Below are 19,638 nucleotides of genomic sequence, written 5' to 3' on the forward strand. Positions count from 1 at the left end.
GACGTCATCGCGTATCAATTGCATTAAGCTTAGTGGTTGTGTTGGCTGAGTAGAGGGACAGAGACCCTGTGCTGTTGGTAGAAGAGCCATGGCCCGTGGACTGTGCTGCTCTGAGCACCATGCTGTGTGTCTGCCTGGCATAGCCAGCGAGACATGAACACGAAGGGAGGGGGCCCTGCATCACCCTGAAGGTAGTCTATATCCAGGAAGTTCCACTTGCGGGATAGCTCCGGTGGCCGGATGCACGTCTTTTCACCGATGTCTGTTTCCTTCCGCTTTCTTTGTGTTGGAATTTTAAACTCCGGTGGATTTATCCAATCTGAGTATTCCCTCGCAGGGGTAAACAACCTTTGAATATACACGTTCCACCAAAACAAGTTCCTTAGTCTGTGCGGAGCTTAGCGCTGCCCAAGAGGATTGTGATTGGTTTAAAGGAATACGCCACCGTTTGTTGAAATAGGGTTATTCACCATCTCCTCTATATTTATATAGGTAAGACAATGCATGCACTGAGACAAAAATGCGTTTCCCACCTATATAAATATAGAGGAGACGGTGAATAACCCTATTTCAATAAACTGTGGCGTATTCCTTTAAAGAAATGCCAATAAACCAGAGCCTGTTTTTCTCCCATCCAGGAATGCTGTGTGGAGTAGCCAGACCCTCCTCCACAGTGCTGTGGGGGAAGGTCTGGCACAGCGAGGCTACCCTGAAGGGGTTCAATTCATAATGACAGGCATTATCCATACATATTTGATCAGATATTGCGGACGTTTCTGTTGTGAAGAAATAAAGAAATCACTGAGTAACGTTAATGGTGTGAAATATTCCAAAAACTCCATAACGTTAAGTTACGTTACACTCAAGTATTTCTTTGACCTCATGTCAGCTAACGCTAAAAAATGTACAGGTTAAATAATGGACCGCAACCGTGATCCATCATGTAACGGAGAGGGAATGTAATTATGTCCGTGTGTTTGCTTTTGAATTAATCAAAAGGGACACAAATCTGGCAGATTTAGCTAATGCTAATTAGCTGAAATGAGATCTGACTCTGAGAGACACTAGTTACGTAGACCCAACTAATCAAGGATAAAAATCTGTTGCCAACTATTTTTTATAATCAATTCGTTGTTGTTGCGTTCATAAAAATACCACAGGTGCAATTATTATCTCTTTGTCTGAAGTGCTCTGTGGGAAAGACATTACCTTAGTGGAGAAATAAATGATATAATTGTAATTATTCTGGTGTCTAGACAGCAGGTTCTCTAATTTGACATTTACATGAATGCAAATTATACATTATAAAAAAAAGCAGTGTGACTGATTTTTTCTCTTTAGGTCCTCAACACAGGTTACTATGTTGTGCACACAAGGTAATCGATTGAAATTTGTATTTTTGTCACATCATGCACACACAAATGGAAAATAAACTGTCCGTCTGTCCTCTGCTGGTTGTTTGACGCTGAGTCTGCTGTGTGTTTCAGTCGTACAAGATCATCAACTTCGCTCCGACGCTGCTTCAGATCATTGTGTCGGAGCAGGTGGAGTTCCCTGTTCGTCAGGCAGGTAGGACTCTCAACTGTTGCTTTGCTCACTGCGGACATTTTTTTTTTTTGTTGGTATAATGTACAGGTGTAACGATACATCAATCTGGATCGATGTATTGATCCAATCCTCAGCGATCCAATATCGTCCATACAAAGTGAAAATATCGATACATATCGTCATCTTTAAGAGTAGTTTGTTTTTTAAGTTCAATGTCCTGAAGAGCCTAGCAATGAAAATGTAAAATCATATGTTAGTTTTTTTTTTTTTAAATGTATATTAATATGTAACTGATTGTGTTAAGTGGGCTTATGTATCTCGGTCGGTATCGGTCGCAGGCCCCTGAATTGGAAAGAATCAAAATCTTATCATGGCAGACTTTGAGATATCAGTAAATACTGTATGTTGTCCAAAGAATTAATATAATATCGTACATGATAAAATGTGTGATTTACCCCTCTAGTATAATGTCTGAAACATTGTTTGACCATTTCCATCTCGATTCTGTAGTTATGAAGATAATACTGACATAGTTTTGGCCAAAGTAAATTACACTACGTGTGTGGTCAGTTTGAAGGTTTTCTGGCATTCATACATTTTATGAATGTCAACAAACTGAGGGAAATAATATCAAGATTACACCTCAGTGTAAATCCCAGAAGAATTTTAAAGAAGGGGTCTAGCTCACACAAAAGTATTGCTGACACAGATTCAAAGCTTTAGTTTAGTTTTTATTGCTATATCAGTCTCTATAGTTGAATATCAAAAAATAGGGTTGCACTCAGGTTGTACACTTTATGTACTTTCTTGCTTGAGGGTATCAATGAGTATGTTTCCATATTCCGAGTATTCTGAAAAAGAATAAGCTGTTTACATGGCTAATGAAAGTGAATATTACCATTTACATGCAGCCGTGCAAAATATGATTTTTTTGAATATTGTCATATTTGGAATATTAGTGTGCATGGAAACATACTCAGTCAAGTGTGTTTAAAATATATGAGGTGTGTTTCATGCCATGCATGTATTTTCATGCATTGATGACATAAGTGTGTGTGTGTGTGTGTGTGTGAGACATGTCACCCAGTGTGACTCCTTGATGTGTGTGATGTGTTTTTAACAACAATGGAGCATGTTGACGATAACAGAAATATAAAATATCACCAGAATTATCTTTTTAATCCAGTCTCTGTGATTTGAAGATCAACTGGATAGATAGAGTTCAACATGATGTCTGTATGTGACTCCCTGTGTGTAGCGGCCATCTACTTGAAGAACATGGTGAGTCAGTACTGGCAGGACAGGGAGCCGTCTCTGGGCGAGGTGGTCTTTCCCTTCAACATCCACGAGAACGACCGGCAGCAGATCAGAGACCACATAGTGGAAGGGATCATCCGCTGTCCAGAGTCCATACGGTACATATACTGATCTCACAAACTGTTTCCATCTCTAATTGCTGCAACTCTTGTTTTACTGTCCCTGTTTACACCTCCATATTTTAAAATGTAAAGGACAATTGACAAAGTTTTTCAACTTTCCTATATATTTTATGGAGGACACAGTTGGACCCTGAAGGATATGCAGTAGGTTCGGTTCATATCACGGTTTGTCACGTTTTTTGGTTCAGTGTGGTACGTATTTGGTACGGAGGGGGGGGCATTGCCAATATCAACATGCTTTTCATTTATTTGCCATAACAAAATTCAGGCTTTGAACATAAGGAACATAAACATATCTTGATTATCAAATCTGTATTAAAAGAATAGGTTTTCTAATTAGTGCAATCAAAAAATGCAACTTTGTTATTTTTATATAAAAAATGGCCATATGAACATAAAGCACTGGCCTATTTAAACAACAGTAGCCTATAACATGTTGGTTCTTAATGGAAATATTAGATTTCCCACTGAAATTAAAGTGCAGTATTTTAAATTCAGTGAAAGAAATATGGCTAGATTGTTTTGATCAAAAGGGAAATTGCCACTGTGTTATTTTAAAAACAAACAAAAAAAAAACACATTTAGTGCATCATAACCCAAACACACAGTGTACACTTCGAAACAACACTGCTCTGTTCATTCTATTTCCATGTTCCCCTGCAAGCAAAATACATTTAGGGATTGACTGTGTTGCTCAAATGTCAACAGATATTATAGTGAGTGGCTCAAGTAATGTTACTTTAATCAAATGCTGAAACCCTGTGTCCTCCACGACTGCATATCTGATGGCTTTAGTTCTGGATGGGATTGTCCTGTCTGAATCTGCATGGATAGGTTGTTTAAACGTGTAAGGAGTTACTCTGTCCTACCCCACTCTCTCCTCCTTGTCTGTCCTCCGTGAAAGCACCGTCATATTGGAAGTATTGCTGCTATCGTAGGCAACACGTGTTGCACAGTGCTCTTACACAGTCGCTGCTTTAGCCATCACTTTTTTTCCGTCATTGTCAGCTAACACTAAATCCGAAATGCTTTTTTGACTGAAATCGGTGAGGTTAAAGCTTTAGTGTGTAACTTTTTGATATTAATGAATGTCCGTTACATTCAAGCCATTGACAAATGAGTTGCTACAAAGCTACTTAAGAGCTAATCAGCTCCACACAACTCTCTCTGGATTTCTCAGTAGGACTATGTTCAGAAGATTGTGTTGTGCGCAGAAGCTCGAGTGAAGATAACGACCTCTTCTGAAGAGTCCATCATGTTTTTTTAATCCTCCGTGTCCTCCTTGGCTACTAGCAACTGGATGGAGGAGGGGTGAGGGGGGTGCGCGATCATGGAAGGCTTGTATCATGTGGACATGCCGACAGTGTTGTTGTCATTACTTTGAATTCCTCATGGGGGCGACAGAAACTACGCTCCTATAGCTTTAAAATGAACCAAACAATACATACAGTGCATGCCCCGTACCGTGACTAGCGGACCAGATTTTATTCTTGAACCGTTCCATCCCTAGTATGCAGACACTGAATGAATAACCTTGCTTACTGACTGATACAATAAATGACTATATGTTTTTGTACTGTCCGTAGCGCCCAGCTGACCATGTGTCTGCGAGCCATCATCAAGCATGACTTCCCCGGCCGCTGGACCGCCATAGTGGACAAGATTGGCATGTACCTGCAGTCTCAGAACAGCGGCAGCTGGTACGGCAGCCTGCTGGCTCTCTACCAGCTGGTCAAAACATACGAGTGAGTAACCGGTTCAGGTTCCACTTCACTGTCTGAACATTACGACTACAGATTTACAATAAGGGTGGTTCAATGATAGACTTCATAAGGCTTATGACTGGACAAACACAAGACTGAGAGAATAACTCTGAACTCAGTATTTAAATCCCTGCAATGTTTCCACAAAAAGTGTTCAGACTGGTTGGTAGGCTTCCACTGTTATTTCAGGAAGCAAACCCTGAGTCAAATTAGGGATAGACCGATCATCAGCCCCGGCCGATTATGGGCCTGTTGTTTGCAGATTATCTGTATCAGCGTTTTATTCGCCTGATAACCGATCAAGTTAATGTCTAGTGTCTGTCCCTCTGCTATGGTCCCCCACACCCCACACACACACTATCTGACTATCTTTTACTAGGGATTATGTTGAAAGTTATTTATTAAATAATTGCTTAAAGCATCTTAACTATGTTTTCTGTTTGTAACATTCCAAAATCTTAATTTTGACTTAAATATTTTTATTTTCTCTGTAAAGGCATATCAGTTCTAAATATTGGATATCAGTTGTATTAACTACTAATAATCAGTATCAGTATCAGCCTTGAAAAACCAGTATCGGTTGATCCCTAGTACAAGCCTCAATCTCCACATACAAACATCCTTGTAATTAGGAGGACCGGTCACATTTACCTGCATAAATACCATTGCAGGATTGCACAAAACCAACTCCTGAGTGTTTTGCATTTGAGCCGGTGTAAACTTGAGAGGGCGTGTGGTTTTGTGATATTCCATTTCTAACCCGGCATCATGGGTTTGTGTTGTGCTTCAGGTACAGGAAGGCAGATGAGAGGGAGCCGTTGCTGGCAGCCATGCAGATCTTCATGCCCAAGATTCAGCAGCTCATCAGCCAGCTGCTGCCCGACGCCACCATCTTCTCTGTCCTCATCCAGAAACAGATCCTCAAGATCTTCCACGCTCTCGTACAGGTGTGTGTGTGTGTGTGTGTGTGTGTGTGTGTGTGTGTGTGTGTGTGTGTGTGTGTGTGTGAAAAAGCCAGTGACCGCAGGATTCAGAAATTTAGAAAGAGAACAACTTTGTCAGACCGACGCATCTCAGCTTGTTGCCTTCATCTGGGACATTAGAAATACCCTGCAGAGAACTCATGTTAATAAATATGAAACATATAAGAAAATGTACTACGGAAGTGACTGTGATGATGATGGTGACAGCTTTGAACTTATCGTTGTCCTGCAGTACTCACTGCCTCTCCAGCTGATCAACAACACAGTGATGACTCAGTGGATGGAAATCCTCAGAGCCATAATGGACCGAGACGTCCCAGCTGTAAGAGACGCGCACACACACACACACACACACACACACACACACACACACACACACACACACACACACACAGATTTGCATTCTTGGACTTGTCAATGAATTACGCTGACTTCCACAAATATATCATATGAAATGTGCCACATTTAGTTCATACCTCATACAACAATTGAACCCTTAAACAAACTAGTAAAATAGGAATATAGGTACTGTATGGGTTCTGTATGGAGGTGCTCTGATGAGGCTATATGCATATGTTTCTATGTATGTAGCTAACTGAATTACCTAAAATATTCAGTGCCAAGTAACGCCACTCCACCACCACCATCACCCCTACATCTCCGCCGGACCACAGACAAATGACAACATACCAACTCATCAAATTATAATGAGAAGTCTTTTTTGACGAGATACATCAGCTTTGTAAAATAACGAGGTTTTGTGATATAACGACAGTGGTGGAAGAACTATTCAGATCCTGTATGGTATTAAAAGTATTAATACCATACTGTAATAATGCTTTGTTACAAGTAAATGTCCTGCATTGAAAATGTTACTTACTGTAAGTAAAAGTATATAAGTATCATCAGGAAAATGTACTGAATTTGAATTAAAAGAAATAACAGTAAAAGTACTCGATGCAGAACAATCCTCACATTTTAGAAACTGGAAACAGTTCTGTCAAATGTTTAATGGTCTAATCAGCTGGACTTGTAGGCTATTATATTCAGTGTCTCCCCCAGTTTGAGAATTTACTTGTGGCGGTGGGTGGCACAGGACGTGATGGCACGGCCCGTAATGGCTGGGTTTAGTAATAATGGATTCAGTTATAAACTAGTCAAACTAAGGTTAAAACAATGACTACATAACATTATCAGATAATTTAGAAAGAAAAAACTATTTACATATTAAACAAATTAGACTAAAAGATGATACAGATGAAAATATTGCGACACTATGCGGCATCTGACACAATTACAGGGTAGTTATTAAGGCTGCACGATATGAGGAAAATATGCGATATGCTCTAACGTTGTTGAATATCGCATAATGATATAACTTGTGATAAATAAACAGATATTAAAATGTAGCCTACTTAGTTCTGCATTTCTGCTGCTTTCAGTATTTTGCTAAAATACAACAAATTGCACGTTACATTTTAAACAAATGACAAAAAAAGTGTAGCCATGTTGTGCTTTGTCAATTAAATCTTGTGCTAAATGTTAACGATTCAGCAGATGAAATACTACTAATTTATTTAACCCTTATTTAACCAGGTAGGCCATTGAGAACAGGTTCTCATTTACAACGGCGACCTGGCCAAGAAAAGCATAAGCGTACAAGACAACATATAGTTTCACATTCAACATAGTATAAGAAAACAAAATACAATAGGCTACAAAGGTACAGATTAAGTAGGCAGTTCAAGCCGGCACAAAGTGAGGTTAAGTAAGTCGATGGATATGCGAAAGTGGTATGGTGATAACATTTTATACATGAAATAGACAATCTACAACATTGCTGAGATGTAGTAAAGAGTCAGAATACAGTTGTGTGGATCAGTAATAACACGGTAAACATGAACAGACAGTCTGTCAAAATGCTGAATATAGTAAAGAGGCAATATACAGTTAGTGCAAATATTTGTCTAGGTAGTGAGATAGAAACATGAATAACACAGTATACGTGAAAAAACTGTCTATATGAATGTTAAATGCAGAGATGAAGTAGCGAGTCAACGTACAGTATGTGCAAAGTGTGGACTAGATAGTGAGGTTGCATAGCACAATATATATGAATAGACAGAAATATTTAAATGCTGAAATGTAGTAAAGAGTCAATATATAATTAGTGCAGGTTGTGGTCTGAATAGCGAAGTAGGTGTAGAAATGAGTAGTAGATGTGCAAAAAAGAAACTGACAACAAGGTGTTGCAACAGTGGTGTGGAGTTTTGCATGCAAGTGCGAAGTACAAAAGCACGTAAACAGATATGCAAAGGAACTTGTCAGAGACAGTGAGATAGGGTGTGTAAAAATAATATATGAACGATGAACAATTAGCACATGCAGTGATCGGACAGGAGCTTGGTCAGATGTGCTTTAAAGGTAGTTAGTGGGATAAGGGTTTTGAGTTTCAGAGTTTTTTGTAACTCATTCCAGTCATTTGCAGCTGAGAACTGGAAGGAGTGGCGGCCAAAGGAGGTGTGTGCTTTTGGGGTGACCAAGGAGATATAACTACTTTTGCGGAGATTGCGGGTGGGTAGGGCTATTGTGACCAGTGAGCTTAGGTACGATGGGACTTTGCCAAGCACGGACTTGTAAATGAGTTGGCGTCGAGTGTGTAGCGAGGGCCAGCCAACTAATGCATAGAGGCTGCAGTGGTGGGTGTTAAGAGGGACTCTGATCACAAAACGTATGGAATTGGTAAAATTGTCATTTTCACCAAAGCGTGATTGAAAGAGGCCCTGTTGCGGAGTAGAAAACCGATCCTGGACTTAACCTTAGATTGAAGGTGGATTATGTGTTGCTGGAAGGTGAGGGAGCTAGCCAGACACCTAAGTATTTGCACACTGTCACATTTTCTAATTCCAGCCCATCGAGCATGGTGATGCTGATCGGATGGGCAGGGGGAGGCAGTGATCGGTTGAAAAGCATGAACTTGGTTTTGCCGGAGTTTAGAAGTAATTGGAGGTTTTGGAAGGAGTGCTGAATAGTGTAGAAGCTGTCCTGGAGCACATTATCTAATGAGGGGCCGGATGAATACAGGATGGTGTCGTCTGCGTAGAGGTGGATTTGTGAGGGCCCGGCAGCAAGAGCCACGTCATTGATGTAAAGGGAGAAGTGTCGGCCTGAGAATCAAGTCTTGTGGCACCCCCATAGACACAGCCATAGGTCCAGACAACAAGGCCTTGGACAGATCAATGTAGACGGCTGCACAGTAATGCTTTTTGTCAATGGCAACCGTGATCCTTTCTGACCTTGAGGGTGGCTGTGGTACAACCATGACCAGCACGGAAGCCAGATTGCGTAGCGGAAAGGACACAATGGGATTCGAGATGGTTGGTAATCTTTTTATTGACCAAGCTTTCGAAGACTTTCGAGAGACAGGGCAAGATAGAGATGGGTCTATAGCAGTTTGGGTCAAGGGTGTCTCCCCCCTTTGAAGAGAGGGATGACTGCGGCGGATTTCCAATCTCCAGGAATTTCTGAAGATGTGAGAGATTGGTAATGGGGGAAGCAATAATACTTGCAGATAATTTTAGGAAATAGGGGGTCCAGATTGTCTAGCCCAGCTGATTTGTAAGGGTCCAGATTTTGCAACTCCCTCAGCACATCGGCAGTCAGGATTGGGGTGAAGAAGCGTGGTGGGGGTTGTGGATGTGTAGCTGCGGGGGTTGTGGGACCGTTTACTGGGGTTCTGGCCACCAGATGGAAAGCATGACTGACTGGCTTCAGCAAAGTGCTTATTGAAGTTTTCTAATATCGTAAGCTTGTCAGTAGTGATAGTATTACCTAATTTCAAGGCCTTGAGCAGCTGGGAGGAGGTGTTCTTCTTCTCCATAGTTTTTACAGTGTCCCAGAACTTTTTTGAGTTGGTACTGCAAAGGCCAAATTTCAATTTGAAGTAGTGAGCCTTAGCTACCCAAACTGCCACTGAGTGTATCGGTTCCTGGCTTCTTTAAAGAGTTGCATATTATGGGGGTTGCTTAAAGCTAATGCGGTTCGCCACAGTATATTGTTTGAGGGCGGTCAACTCTTGGGTGAACCAGGGGCTATATCTACTTTTGGTTCTGAACTTTTTAAATGGGGCGTGCTTATTTAGGACAGAGAGGAAATCGGTTTTGAATGACATCCAAGCATCTTCCATTGTCGGAATGAGGTTAATGCTCTCCCAGGCTACAAGGTTCAGGTCAGTCAGAAATTCTTGTTCGCAGAAGTGTTTTATGTTATCATTAATCTCAACACTGTTCCCTCCTAACTCCTGTTAAATCATATAAGACTAAGTATATCTAAAGTTAATTCTTGTTCATTTTGATGGTTAGATCATTGTTAATTTTTTGAAGTGTATTCATCTGTGATTTGGGGATCCTAAACACGCTGTTCTGTACTAATACTATACATGTGTTCATGTTGCACTCATTTAGATCTCATCTGAGCAGTATTCTGTCATTCAAACACCTCTGAGTTGTAGTTTAAAACTTTTACAGACAATTTAATAGAATTAAGGGTTTTATTCGGGCTCGAGTCCATAAATCTAGTTAATGGATGCAGGCACGGAGAACTGAAGGCTCGGTTAGCAACCATTAGCTCCAGTTAGCTCCGGTTAGCCAGCTCGGGGTAACAACCAGACTCTGATAAATGACGTTCAGGGAGCTTTCACAGTGGCATGGCCGCATTGTTTCTACAGTTTTATTAGTACAGTTAATCCCATTGCAAGACCACCAGCAGTATGCTACTATGGCAAGCCATTTTAACATTTAATAGCTAGACTGGATATGTACTATTGCAGATATCCATCATTCAACTCTTCCTAGTCAAAAAGAACAATTCAGATATCCACAATGACATTCTTCCTATCTATAATTGTCATTTCAGACATCTACAACGTCATTCTTACTAGTACAAATCACATCACCTTTCCCATTCATGTGTCTGGGGCTTTCAATTTCAGACAACGTCATTCTTTCTATCCACAATGAACATTCCAGATATCTGCAATAAAATTATTACTAGGAAGTACTCCCATTTCAGATATCTAAGATATATATATATATATATATAATACAATTGTTACTAGTCAAAACTCTAATGACAGATATCCAACATGAAACAAACATTCCAGATATCTATATTGTAATTTTGATTATCCAAAATACGTTCTGACTAGTAAAAATGTCATAGAAAAATAGGGTCCAGGTTGAAAAAAAATGGTAGTTACCCTTTAAGTACAGTATTTGAGTAAATGTACTTGATTCAATTCCACCACTGTATACCGAGATGTGTGGGTGATATGTTGTTACAAAAATAAGTTTCTTGAAAAAGAAAAACAGAATAATTTGGTATCCAATAATAACGAGAACATATGTCACAATAGAATGAAAAGTATAGTTATAATGGGAAAAGGATCTTGTAAAAACTGAGCAACGCAGCAGTTTTTTGTCATGGTGGCAACAATACGCTGCAGCAATTACCTGTGTTAATCAGTTGTTATTTTTATAATGGACACTTAAATTGAACTGAATCTAAGCGAAGCTTGGCTGTGGCGTTTCTGTTCTTTTGCTGTGTTCACAAGCTCCAAAAACTAGGCCTGGGTACTGAATTCAATACTTTTTAGGCACCAACCGAATTGCCTCTATAGTACAGAGTATTAAAAAAAATGCCTCGTCATTCAATACCTAAGGAGTAAATCTCATCGGCGTCAGTGAGCCAATAAGCATGCAGCATGCTTCTACCAAGATCTAATATCAAGGTCTGTGATTGGCTGTCTAATGTTACACGTCGTAGAGACACGCAGGAAGAACTCTACGTTATGCTTGCGTAGAAGAAGCTGAAAAATAAATAAAAAGATTTGTGCACTAATGAGTAATATTGTAATTTCCGGTATTGTGTGTGTGTGTGTGTGTGTGTGTGTGTGTGTGTGTCAGGAGACGTTGGAGGTTGATGAGGACGACCGTCCTGAGCTGGCGTGGTGGAAGTGTAAGAAGTGGGCGTTACGCATCATCACCAGACTGTTTGAACGGTGAGTCCAGAGCTGCTCTTACATCACGACAAAGCAGATATTTGTAGTTAGCAGAGGGACGGTAGCCGCCATTCACGTGCTTCTGGTCTGAATTACAGATATGGAAGCCCTGGCAATGTGACAAAGGAGTACTACGAGTTTGCAGACTTTTTCCTGAAAACATATGCAATGGGCATACAGCAGGTAAGCATGGGTCACTGAGACTTGAGGATGTTGGTTTAGATCAGGGATCGGCAACCTTTTTTACAAAAATGTAGATGAACGGTGTGCCAGTGGCTTTTTTTTAATGCCCATGCAATTTATTTTCAATGTATGCACTGATAGTTAGTTACATTATTATTGGAAGTTTGACCTTGTTTCTAACAATAGAGTTGTAGCTTAGCAATTTGTAATCATGGGACCGCACTAGGGATATATTTAACATAGTAGTGACATATGTCAGTCTTGTAGTATACTATTTGCTTTCTCATGTACCGCTGAAAATGGCTTTGCATGCCCACGCTGGCCTGTGTGTCATAGGTTGCTAATCCCAGGTTTGGATTATCCTGTTAACTTGTTGCTAAGGCTCTGACGGTTTTGGTTTGACTGTCTCTGTGTTGTCTGTCCAGGTCCTGCTGAAGGTGTTGGACCAGCACCGACAGAAGCAGTATGTAACTCCTCGCGTCCTGCAGCAGTGCCTCAACTACCTCAACCAGGGCCTGTCCCACTCACTGACCTGGAAACAGATGAAGCCACATATGCAGGTAGGACAGTCATGGAGGAGTTTGATGCAGAGTGAGTGTGTAGATGGCTTTAACATTAGCCGGATACTTAACATTTTGCATCTAAGTATCCGCATTCACTTTAGATTTTCCATGGTAAGCATTTTACCATTAGCTGCTGCAACATAGATATACTGTATAGTCTGTTCTGGCTAGATCTTTGATTCTTAGTCCGAAACCTGATCAGAAGTTTGGTAGGGTTCTAGTTCCCTCACATCAGGTCAGGGTTTATTGACTGTTGGTGCGTTTCTATCATGGGAACTTTCCTAGAGGTCCAAGAACCTTTTGAAGAAATTAACCTGCCCCAGGTGAAAAAGAAATGTACAAGTTGTGCTTTTTTTTTTTTTAGATGTACTTATCACATTTTAATTGTACTAGAAGTGCATAAGCTTGAAGTATTAACCACTGAGATTTTCATTTTGATAAAGTCTGTTAAGTCACTATCTATCGACAAATGAGGCCCTTGCATTAGCAGTATTATGAACTGAGTGTCTGGGGCGACATTCTCGGGAAAAATCACAGGTGGCGCACAGTTTCCGTCACACAGCACTGGTTGGTTTGCCAGAGAGAGTAGGCGGAGCTAACAGACAGACTCACTCATCAACTGCCAACTAGTCTATATCCAGGACATTCCACTTCTAGGATTGCTCTGATGCCGCCGGAAATTCCGCCGACTGTCACTCTTTTTGGCCGGATGTTCGTTACCTTCCTCTGTCTCTGTGTTGGCGTTCTAACCTCCGGTGGATTTGTGAGGACTATGGTTAACTGCTCCTCAGATCTCTGCAGGGTAAATCCAGACAGCTAGCTAGACTATCTGTCCAATCTGAGTTTTCTGTTGCACGACTAAAACTACTTTTGAACGTACACACGTTTCACCAAAACATGTTCCTTCCTGAGACTATTTTGCAGAGGCACTGCAGCTCTGTCCAGCACTTAGCACGCCAAAGACGATTGTGATTGGTTTAAAGAAATGTCAATAAACCAGAGCATGTTTTTCTCCCATCCAGGAATGCTGTGTGGACTAACCAGACCTTCCTCTGCAGCGCTGTGGAGGAAGGTCTGGCAATGTGAGAATAACTGCCAACTGACTAATGTCACACAGGCAACACGGTTTGGATCTCTGGGAAGCGAGATCCAAAAACACACCTGTAATTACCACTTATCGCCATAGGTGCCGCCAAAGGAAACTAAACGAAGATCTTCGAGATTGTAACTTTAAGTTAAATTTTAAGCTATTTGCAATATATTTATTGTATTAAGTTGTGTTAAAATGGAACGGTTTTAAGTACCTTTTTAATGTGATTCAAATGTATTACTTCAAATTGCATTTAAAACCCTCCGCTTCTGTCGTATTTAAGTTACTCTTTGAGTTTATCGTCATCTGTTTGGTGGCAAGTGGAAGTTCTGTTTTCTATAAGTAGGGCTCATTGATGCATTTTCTGCAAATAAGGATTGCACAATGAAACAACCTTTATTGCTGAAATGATCAGTCAATTAAGTACTGTGTTCACAAAACATTTGCAAAGCCACATTTTTAGAATATTACAATTGTGTATTGTTTACACCGTGTCTACTCGCTTGCTGTCTTCCCTGCCTGTGCTGCTGTTTTGCTTCACTGCCAATCAGTGTAATAGAGTGAAACCATTTGCTCATGTGTTCATCATGTCCATTGCACTTAGTCCAACATTTCAAAGGTTGCCTTTAGGCATGGAAATGGTTTAGGCTTAGGTCTGGTTTTAAGCTAGTTGGTTGAGGTTGGTTTGGAGAGCACACAAAGGGAAAATGGCTTCTTCATAGAAAACAAAATACATCCATTATTCTCTAAACCACTTATTATGTTGTCAACGGACAAGGGTAGACCATAGACTGTAAAAGGCCAGTGTTGTTTGTGGTTGCAATGAGGCTGGCGCAATGCTAAACGCTACAGAGGGAAAGCTTTAACCCTTCCGAAGCGAGTTATTCAGCGGAGATTTATTGGCGGGTAAACGCCAACCTCTGGGTACTGGCACCATGTACGGCAGTACACAGAAAATTGACCATCTTTCCCATATGTAACCAGCTAACACTAGCAGCAGTAGCTAGCTAGCTCGGTTGTCATAACGTTGAACAAGACATTTTTAGGCGTTCAAATGTTGAAACGCACAGTGAAGGGTCAAAGTTTAAGATGAAAACAGTTTTAATGTCCACAGTGTTAGCTTGGTTAGCATTGCTAAGCCTCTGTCCTGATTGGCAGGTCGGCGTGTAGCCACGCCTCTAAAGCATCCCCTGCTTTATCGTCAACATAATTTCAATTTAATAAAATAAATGGGACCATAATTTACAAAAGTACCATCATGCTGTATTAAAGAAGACTTGAAACTAGAGATTGAGAACATGAACTCATCATGAAAATGTTTACAGAGATAATAAATCAAGTTAGAAGTAGGCTCATTTTCTCATAGACCTCTATAGAAACAGACTTCTTTTTGGAGCCAGTGGAGTCGCCCCCTGCTGGAAATTAGATAGAATGCAGCTTAAAGTCACTTTGGCATTAGTCTATATCCTTTGTGTTCCAATTCCTGGGATTGCTCCAGTGCTGCTGGAAATTCCACCTGATGCATGTATTTTCCGTTTCCTTCTGCTTTCTTTGTTCACTTTTCAGTTCCAGGAGCTTAGTCCAATATTACAGTCAGTCATACAGTCTGTGGGTTAAAGCCTGGACAGGTCACATGTCTATCATAGGCACATATGCATAGGAGTCAAACCCAAGCAAAAGTGGTAACCACTGAGCCACCATGCCATCCCAATAAAACAAAAGGTATAATTAAGTGTTGATTAAAAGTTGTTCTTTTATGTACTAAAGAACCAGACCTGATCAGACAAGTCATTTTGTAATTTCAACACTCTGTCCACAGTTCCTGAAAGGTGGGCTTTAGAGGGATGCAAAGTTTCCTCTATCACTAGTGTTACATTTCTTTCCTCCTTATTGATTGTTGTTTTGAGCCACTGTATTTTTCCTCCTGAGCTTATGAGAACCATCCTCTCTTACAGACCATATGCCAGGAGGTCATCTTCCCTCTCATGTGTTACAAAGATGAGGATGAGAAGCTCTGGCAGGAAGACCCTTATGAGTACATCCGCATGAAGTTCAGTGAGTACTCAAACACTTGGGTAATTACTAAGCTCGCTCAGCTTTTGATGGTTTTCAGTTGGCTAACCGATAACACACCATATCTGCCAGCAAATGTCTTGGTAGAAGAAAGGTCTTGGTAGCATTTTGTAAATGCTGTTGATTTTAGTTTAAATTACCATGCAGTTGTTAGACAGTCATGTACAATAAATGATTAGAGCACAGGAAAACTAACAGGAAGTGAGTGGGCTTTTGTTAATGAACCACACTTTGTAGTTGTGATCTTTGAAGGTGCACTATGAGTTCCTGCATGGTTTCAGCGCGATTTCACTTTTGTCTCAAATCGTAGTCATCTCTCCTTGATCCGCTAGCTGCCTGCCCCCTGAACACACCGTGAAAAAGCCCGGTCTCGGGAGACACCACAGGGGTCGTAAATGTCAAACAAACACTAGGGGCACAGGAAAGACACCAAAATACAACAAACCAGCTATCCAGCAGCTACTCTCAGATACAACTCGCGCTACTCAATCAACTCTGCTCAAATTTTTTTTATAAATTATACAAATATTACTTTTCATCCATCCACACGACTTTCACTACACTTTCAAATGAGGCCACGCCCATTTAGGAGACAGGAAGTGTGTACCGTTTCCTACCAGTAATAGAAAATCTTTGATTGTAATAAGTGGTGGAGGAAGGGTTTCCGCCATGTTGTTTGATCCCAATCTTTGTATGAGTGAGTGTGTGTTTGTCTCTGTTGCAGACCTCTATGATGACCACGCCCTACCAGCCACCGCTGCCCAGAGTGTCCTGTGTAAAGCTGCCCGCAAGAGGAAGGAGGTAAGGAGGAGCATTTTAGAAGAGGAACTGAGTACATTACTCAACTAGGGCACTTCTTCACAGTTTCTAGGCACCTGCTCTTTGCATGAGTACATCAATTTTATGACACTTTATACTTTTACTCCACTACAGTTTGTCTGATGGCTGTTGTTGCTAGTGGGTGTGTGATTTTACATGTAAATCACAGCAAAGATATTACCTTGTGCCTCAGGGCTGTTCTTTATTTTTAATGCCACGCACGGCAGTAAGCATGACCACTACGCGTACAGTAAATGAGTCTGTGTTACCTTCCTTGAAATAAATCTATGCACTTACCTGTTATTTCTGACAAATCGATAAACCAAACTGTATATTATTCTAGAGTAAATAAAGCCCCAATTAACAAAACTGGTTAAAAAATAATATTAATATTCAAGAGACTCCGGTACAGCATAACTCTGGAGATAAAACTGATATTGGTGCTTTTTGTTCTGCTTGTTTGGTTTTTGGTTGAAATAAACACATAGTTTACAGATTTACATGTGAAAATATGTTGGCTCTATACACACTAAAAGTATTGCTTTTTTAAATGGAGTCTGGAGGGTTTTCACCGACGTCACGTTCTGGGCGGTAACCTGGATGCGCGGCCATATTGGAGGCACTCGGTGTAAACAACTGAATGGAATATTGTGCACTTTGGATACTTTAATACTTTGTCTAACAACAGAAAAGCTCATCAAAACGTGTTCAAGATGCAAAGACATGGAAGGACTTGGACCACAAAAAAGGCGCGATATTTTGAGAAATTACAGTTTACTGGCGGTGCAGATCCCTACAACTTGGCTCCCTCTTCTTGGATCCATGGCGACCCGGTGATTCTTCCTTCAGTTGCATATCCCGATATAGTCAACTACCTGGTTTTCTCGCCGAGCCCATACACAGCGGAAGACCTTAAATCATACTAAAGTTTGGAGGCTTATAACCAGATGGTGTGTGGATGGGTGAGGGAGACCCAGTACCAAGTCATTAACAACCAATGTGTTGTGAAGGCCAAAGTAAGTAATGCAATAACGTCTTTAATCAACCTAACTTTAACTGTATGACATCATTGTGATACTCAAGGTGTAGCCAAGTGACTCTCGATAGTTCATTTCAAAGACTGAACAAGACAGAGTTTTCCCTCGTAGATCCTGGTTGAGCTTCCAACCATAAGCGCCTCCTTTCCTCTGATAACTTCTGACATTCCTCTCCCTGGTTTTTAATAACTTTTGGAAGTCGATAATATTCCAAATGTTTTTCTCGGTCTGACCTATTGGTACAACCTAAAACACGGCAATAATTAACCATTTTCCTTGACGCCGTTCGGAATCTACTTCAGTGCCTGTGTTTTGTTGTGATGCGGAGTACCTCCAACATGGCGACTTCGGGTCTTATGACGTGCCGTGAAAACCCTCTATAATGTTATCAGACACTTAGAATATTAATCTGAACTTGTCAGTGGCAAAACCAGCACTTTTGTGAAGGTAAATACAAGCTGGACAACTGTCCTATTACATTGTAGCTCGTTTCGCCGCTGCTGACTGGAGCGATCTCGCTTAATACTGGACCAATGTCAAAGATTGTTGTTCCCATCAGCCACTTATCATTTTGGTGCTGGTGATTTTCTTTTGGGTCTGGCTAAAACCTCTTTGGGGGCCGCCAAAAACTCCTCTATGCAGAAAAAAACCCTCTATGTTGCATAAGCAGTGAATCAACTGAAACGGTGACAATGAGTTTTAATTTACGCATCAACCTTTTCTACGTGTAACCTTTGTGTTTTTCTTCTTGGCAGGTTCTTCCTCAGATGATGGAGTTCTGCCACCAGATACTAATGGACCCCTCCGCTGACCCCCGCAGGAAGGACGGGGCACTGCACTGCATCGGAGCTCTGGCCGAGCTCTTACTGAAGGTACACACATCCACAGATACAGATACGCCTCTGTGTGTGACTTCATTTATTTTCTGGTCAAACTGATCGGATAGAGCCTTTAAAGTTTAAAGTTATTTTAATCCTCTTGCTGCCTCTCGTGTGTTTTAATCTTCTCCGGGCTGGGATGTGTGTATGCATGCAATTTTGTGTTTTTAATAGGGCTGTCAAACGATTAAATTTTCTTAATCGCGATTAATCGTTGAATTTCTATAGTTAATCGTGATTAATCGCATGTTTTATCACATTTCAGAACAGTTTTTAAGTACATATTAACAATAGAAAGCAATTCTTACCAGTGTATCTTGATTGGGAATCAAATGAATGCAAAGAAAGTTACTTTATGAACTTGATTTTAAGATTTGTATTTGTTTATTATATATTTAATCTAGTCACACATTTGAATCTAGAGTCAATATTAGGGTTGGGTATTGTTTGGTTTGGATACCGGTGCTAAAGTGGTACTTTTAAAACCGTACTGGTGCCTTAACGGTTCCTGAACCGATACTTTTTAAGAAAGTAAAAAAAAAAAAAGAAGGGTACTAAACAGTTGGCGACATTAAAGAAGGCTTGTTTATTGCTAAGGCCATATCGTCAAAATTAAATGTTTAATAATAATGTAATCACTATAACAATAACTTATTTCACTAGTAAATTGCTGTTGAATGACAAAAACAACCACCAGATGGGAAAAGGGCATTTAACAACAACTTTGAATGCACCACGAGGCTGTAAATTACCAGTTTCATTGAACGCACCGTCTGTGTTTTTCCGACAACAGCAGCTGCAGATTGTTACATCCCGGTGTTGAATCCTCTACAGTAAAACACAGTCACACTTTACACCGTTTAGCGTTAGCTGTCAGCATTTTAACCGTGTTTAATCCAGCTACTAGCTAGCGGTAGGCTAACGTTAGCTGCTGTTGAGTATAGTGTTAACTAGCTAGCGGCCTAAAATGCCAAAACATAAAAAACAACACTTATTATGTCTCATCCTATAGAAGCGGATGTACAGGGAGCAGATGGAGCTGATGCTGCAAAACTATGTCTTCCCTCTGCTCAACTCTGCTATGGGTTACCTGCGAGCCAGGGTGAGTGACCAGTGAAGTAGAAGGTTCACAGGCCTGCCTTGTAGCGGTGGTTTGTGAGATCTAAGAACACTGTGGATGGACTGAGCTCAAACTTGCCTTGCT

General features: G+C 40.7%; 1 protein-coding gene across 2 annotated transcripts in view; it reads left to right on the plus strand.

Annotated features, from left to right (window-relative positions):
- ipo8 (importin 8) overlaps positions 1-19,638 on the plus strand; it is a 52,958-nt gene that overhangs the window by 3,029 nt on the left and 30,291 nt on the right. For both annotated transcript variants that reach the window (XM_078281625.1, XM_078281626.1), the window contains exons 2-13: positions 1,488-1,569; positions 2,807-2,963; positions 4,574-4,732; positions 5,541-5,697; positions 5,966-6,055; positions 11,697-11,791; positions 11,890-11,974; positions 12,400-12,534; positions 15,583-15,682; positions 16,425-16,501; positions 18,312-18,428; positions 19,447-19,536. In XM_078281625.1, coding sequence (XP_078137751.1) covers positions 1,488-1,569; positions 2,807-2,963; positions 4,574-4,732; positions 5,541-5,697; positions 5,966-6,055; positions 11,697-11,791; positions 11,890-11,974; positions 12,400-12,534; positions 15,583-15,682; positions 16,425-16,501; positions 18,312-18,428; positions 19,447-19,536 — 1,344 coding nt within the window. The remainder of the gene's footprint in view (positions 1-1,487; positions 1,570-2,806; positions 2,964-4,573; positions 4,733-5,540; positions 5,698-5,965; positions 6,056-11,696; positions 11,792-11,889; positions 11,975-12,399; positions 12,535-15,582; positions 15,683-16,424; positions 16,502-18,311; positions 18,429-19,446; positions 19,537-19,638) is intronic.

Source organism: Sander vitreus, chromosome 23 (genome assembly GCF_031162955.1).
Source record: "Sander vitreus isolate 19-12246 chromosome 23, sanVit1, whole genome shotgun sequence".
Lineage (NCBI taxonomy): Eukaryota > Metazoa > Chordata > Actinopteri > Perciformes > Percidae > Sander > Sander vitreus.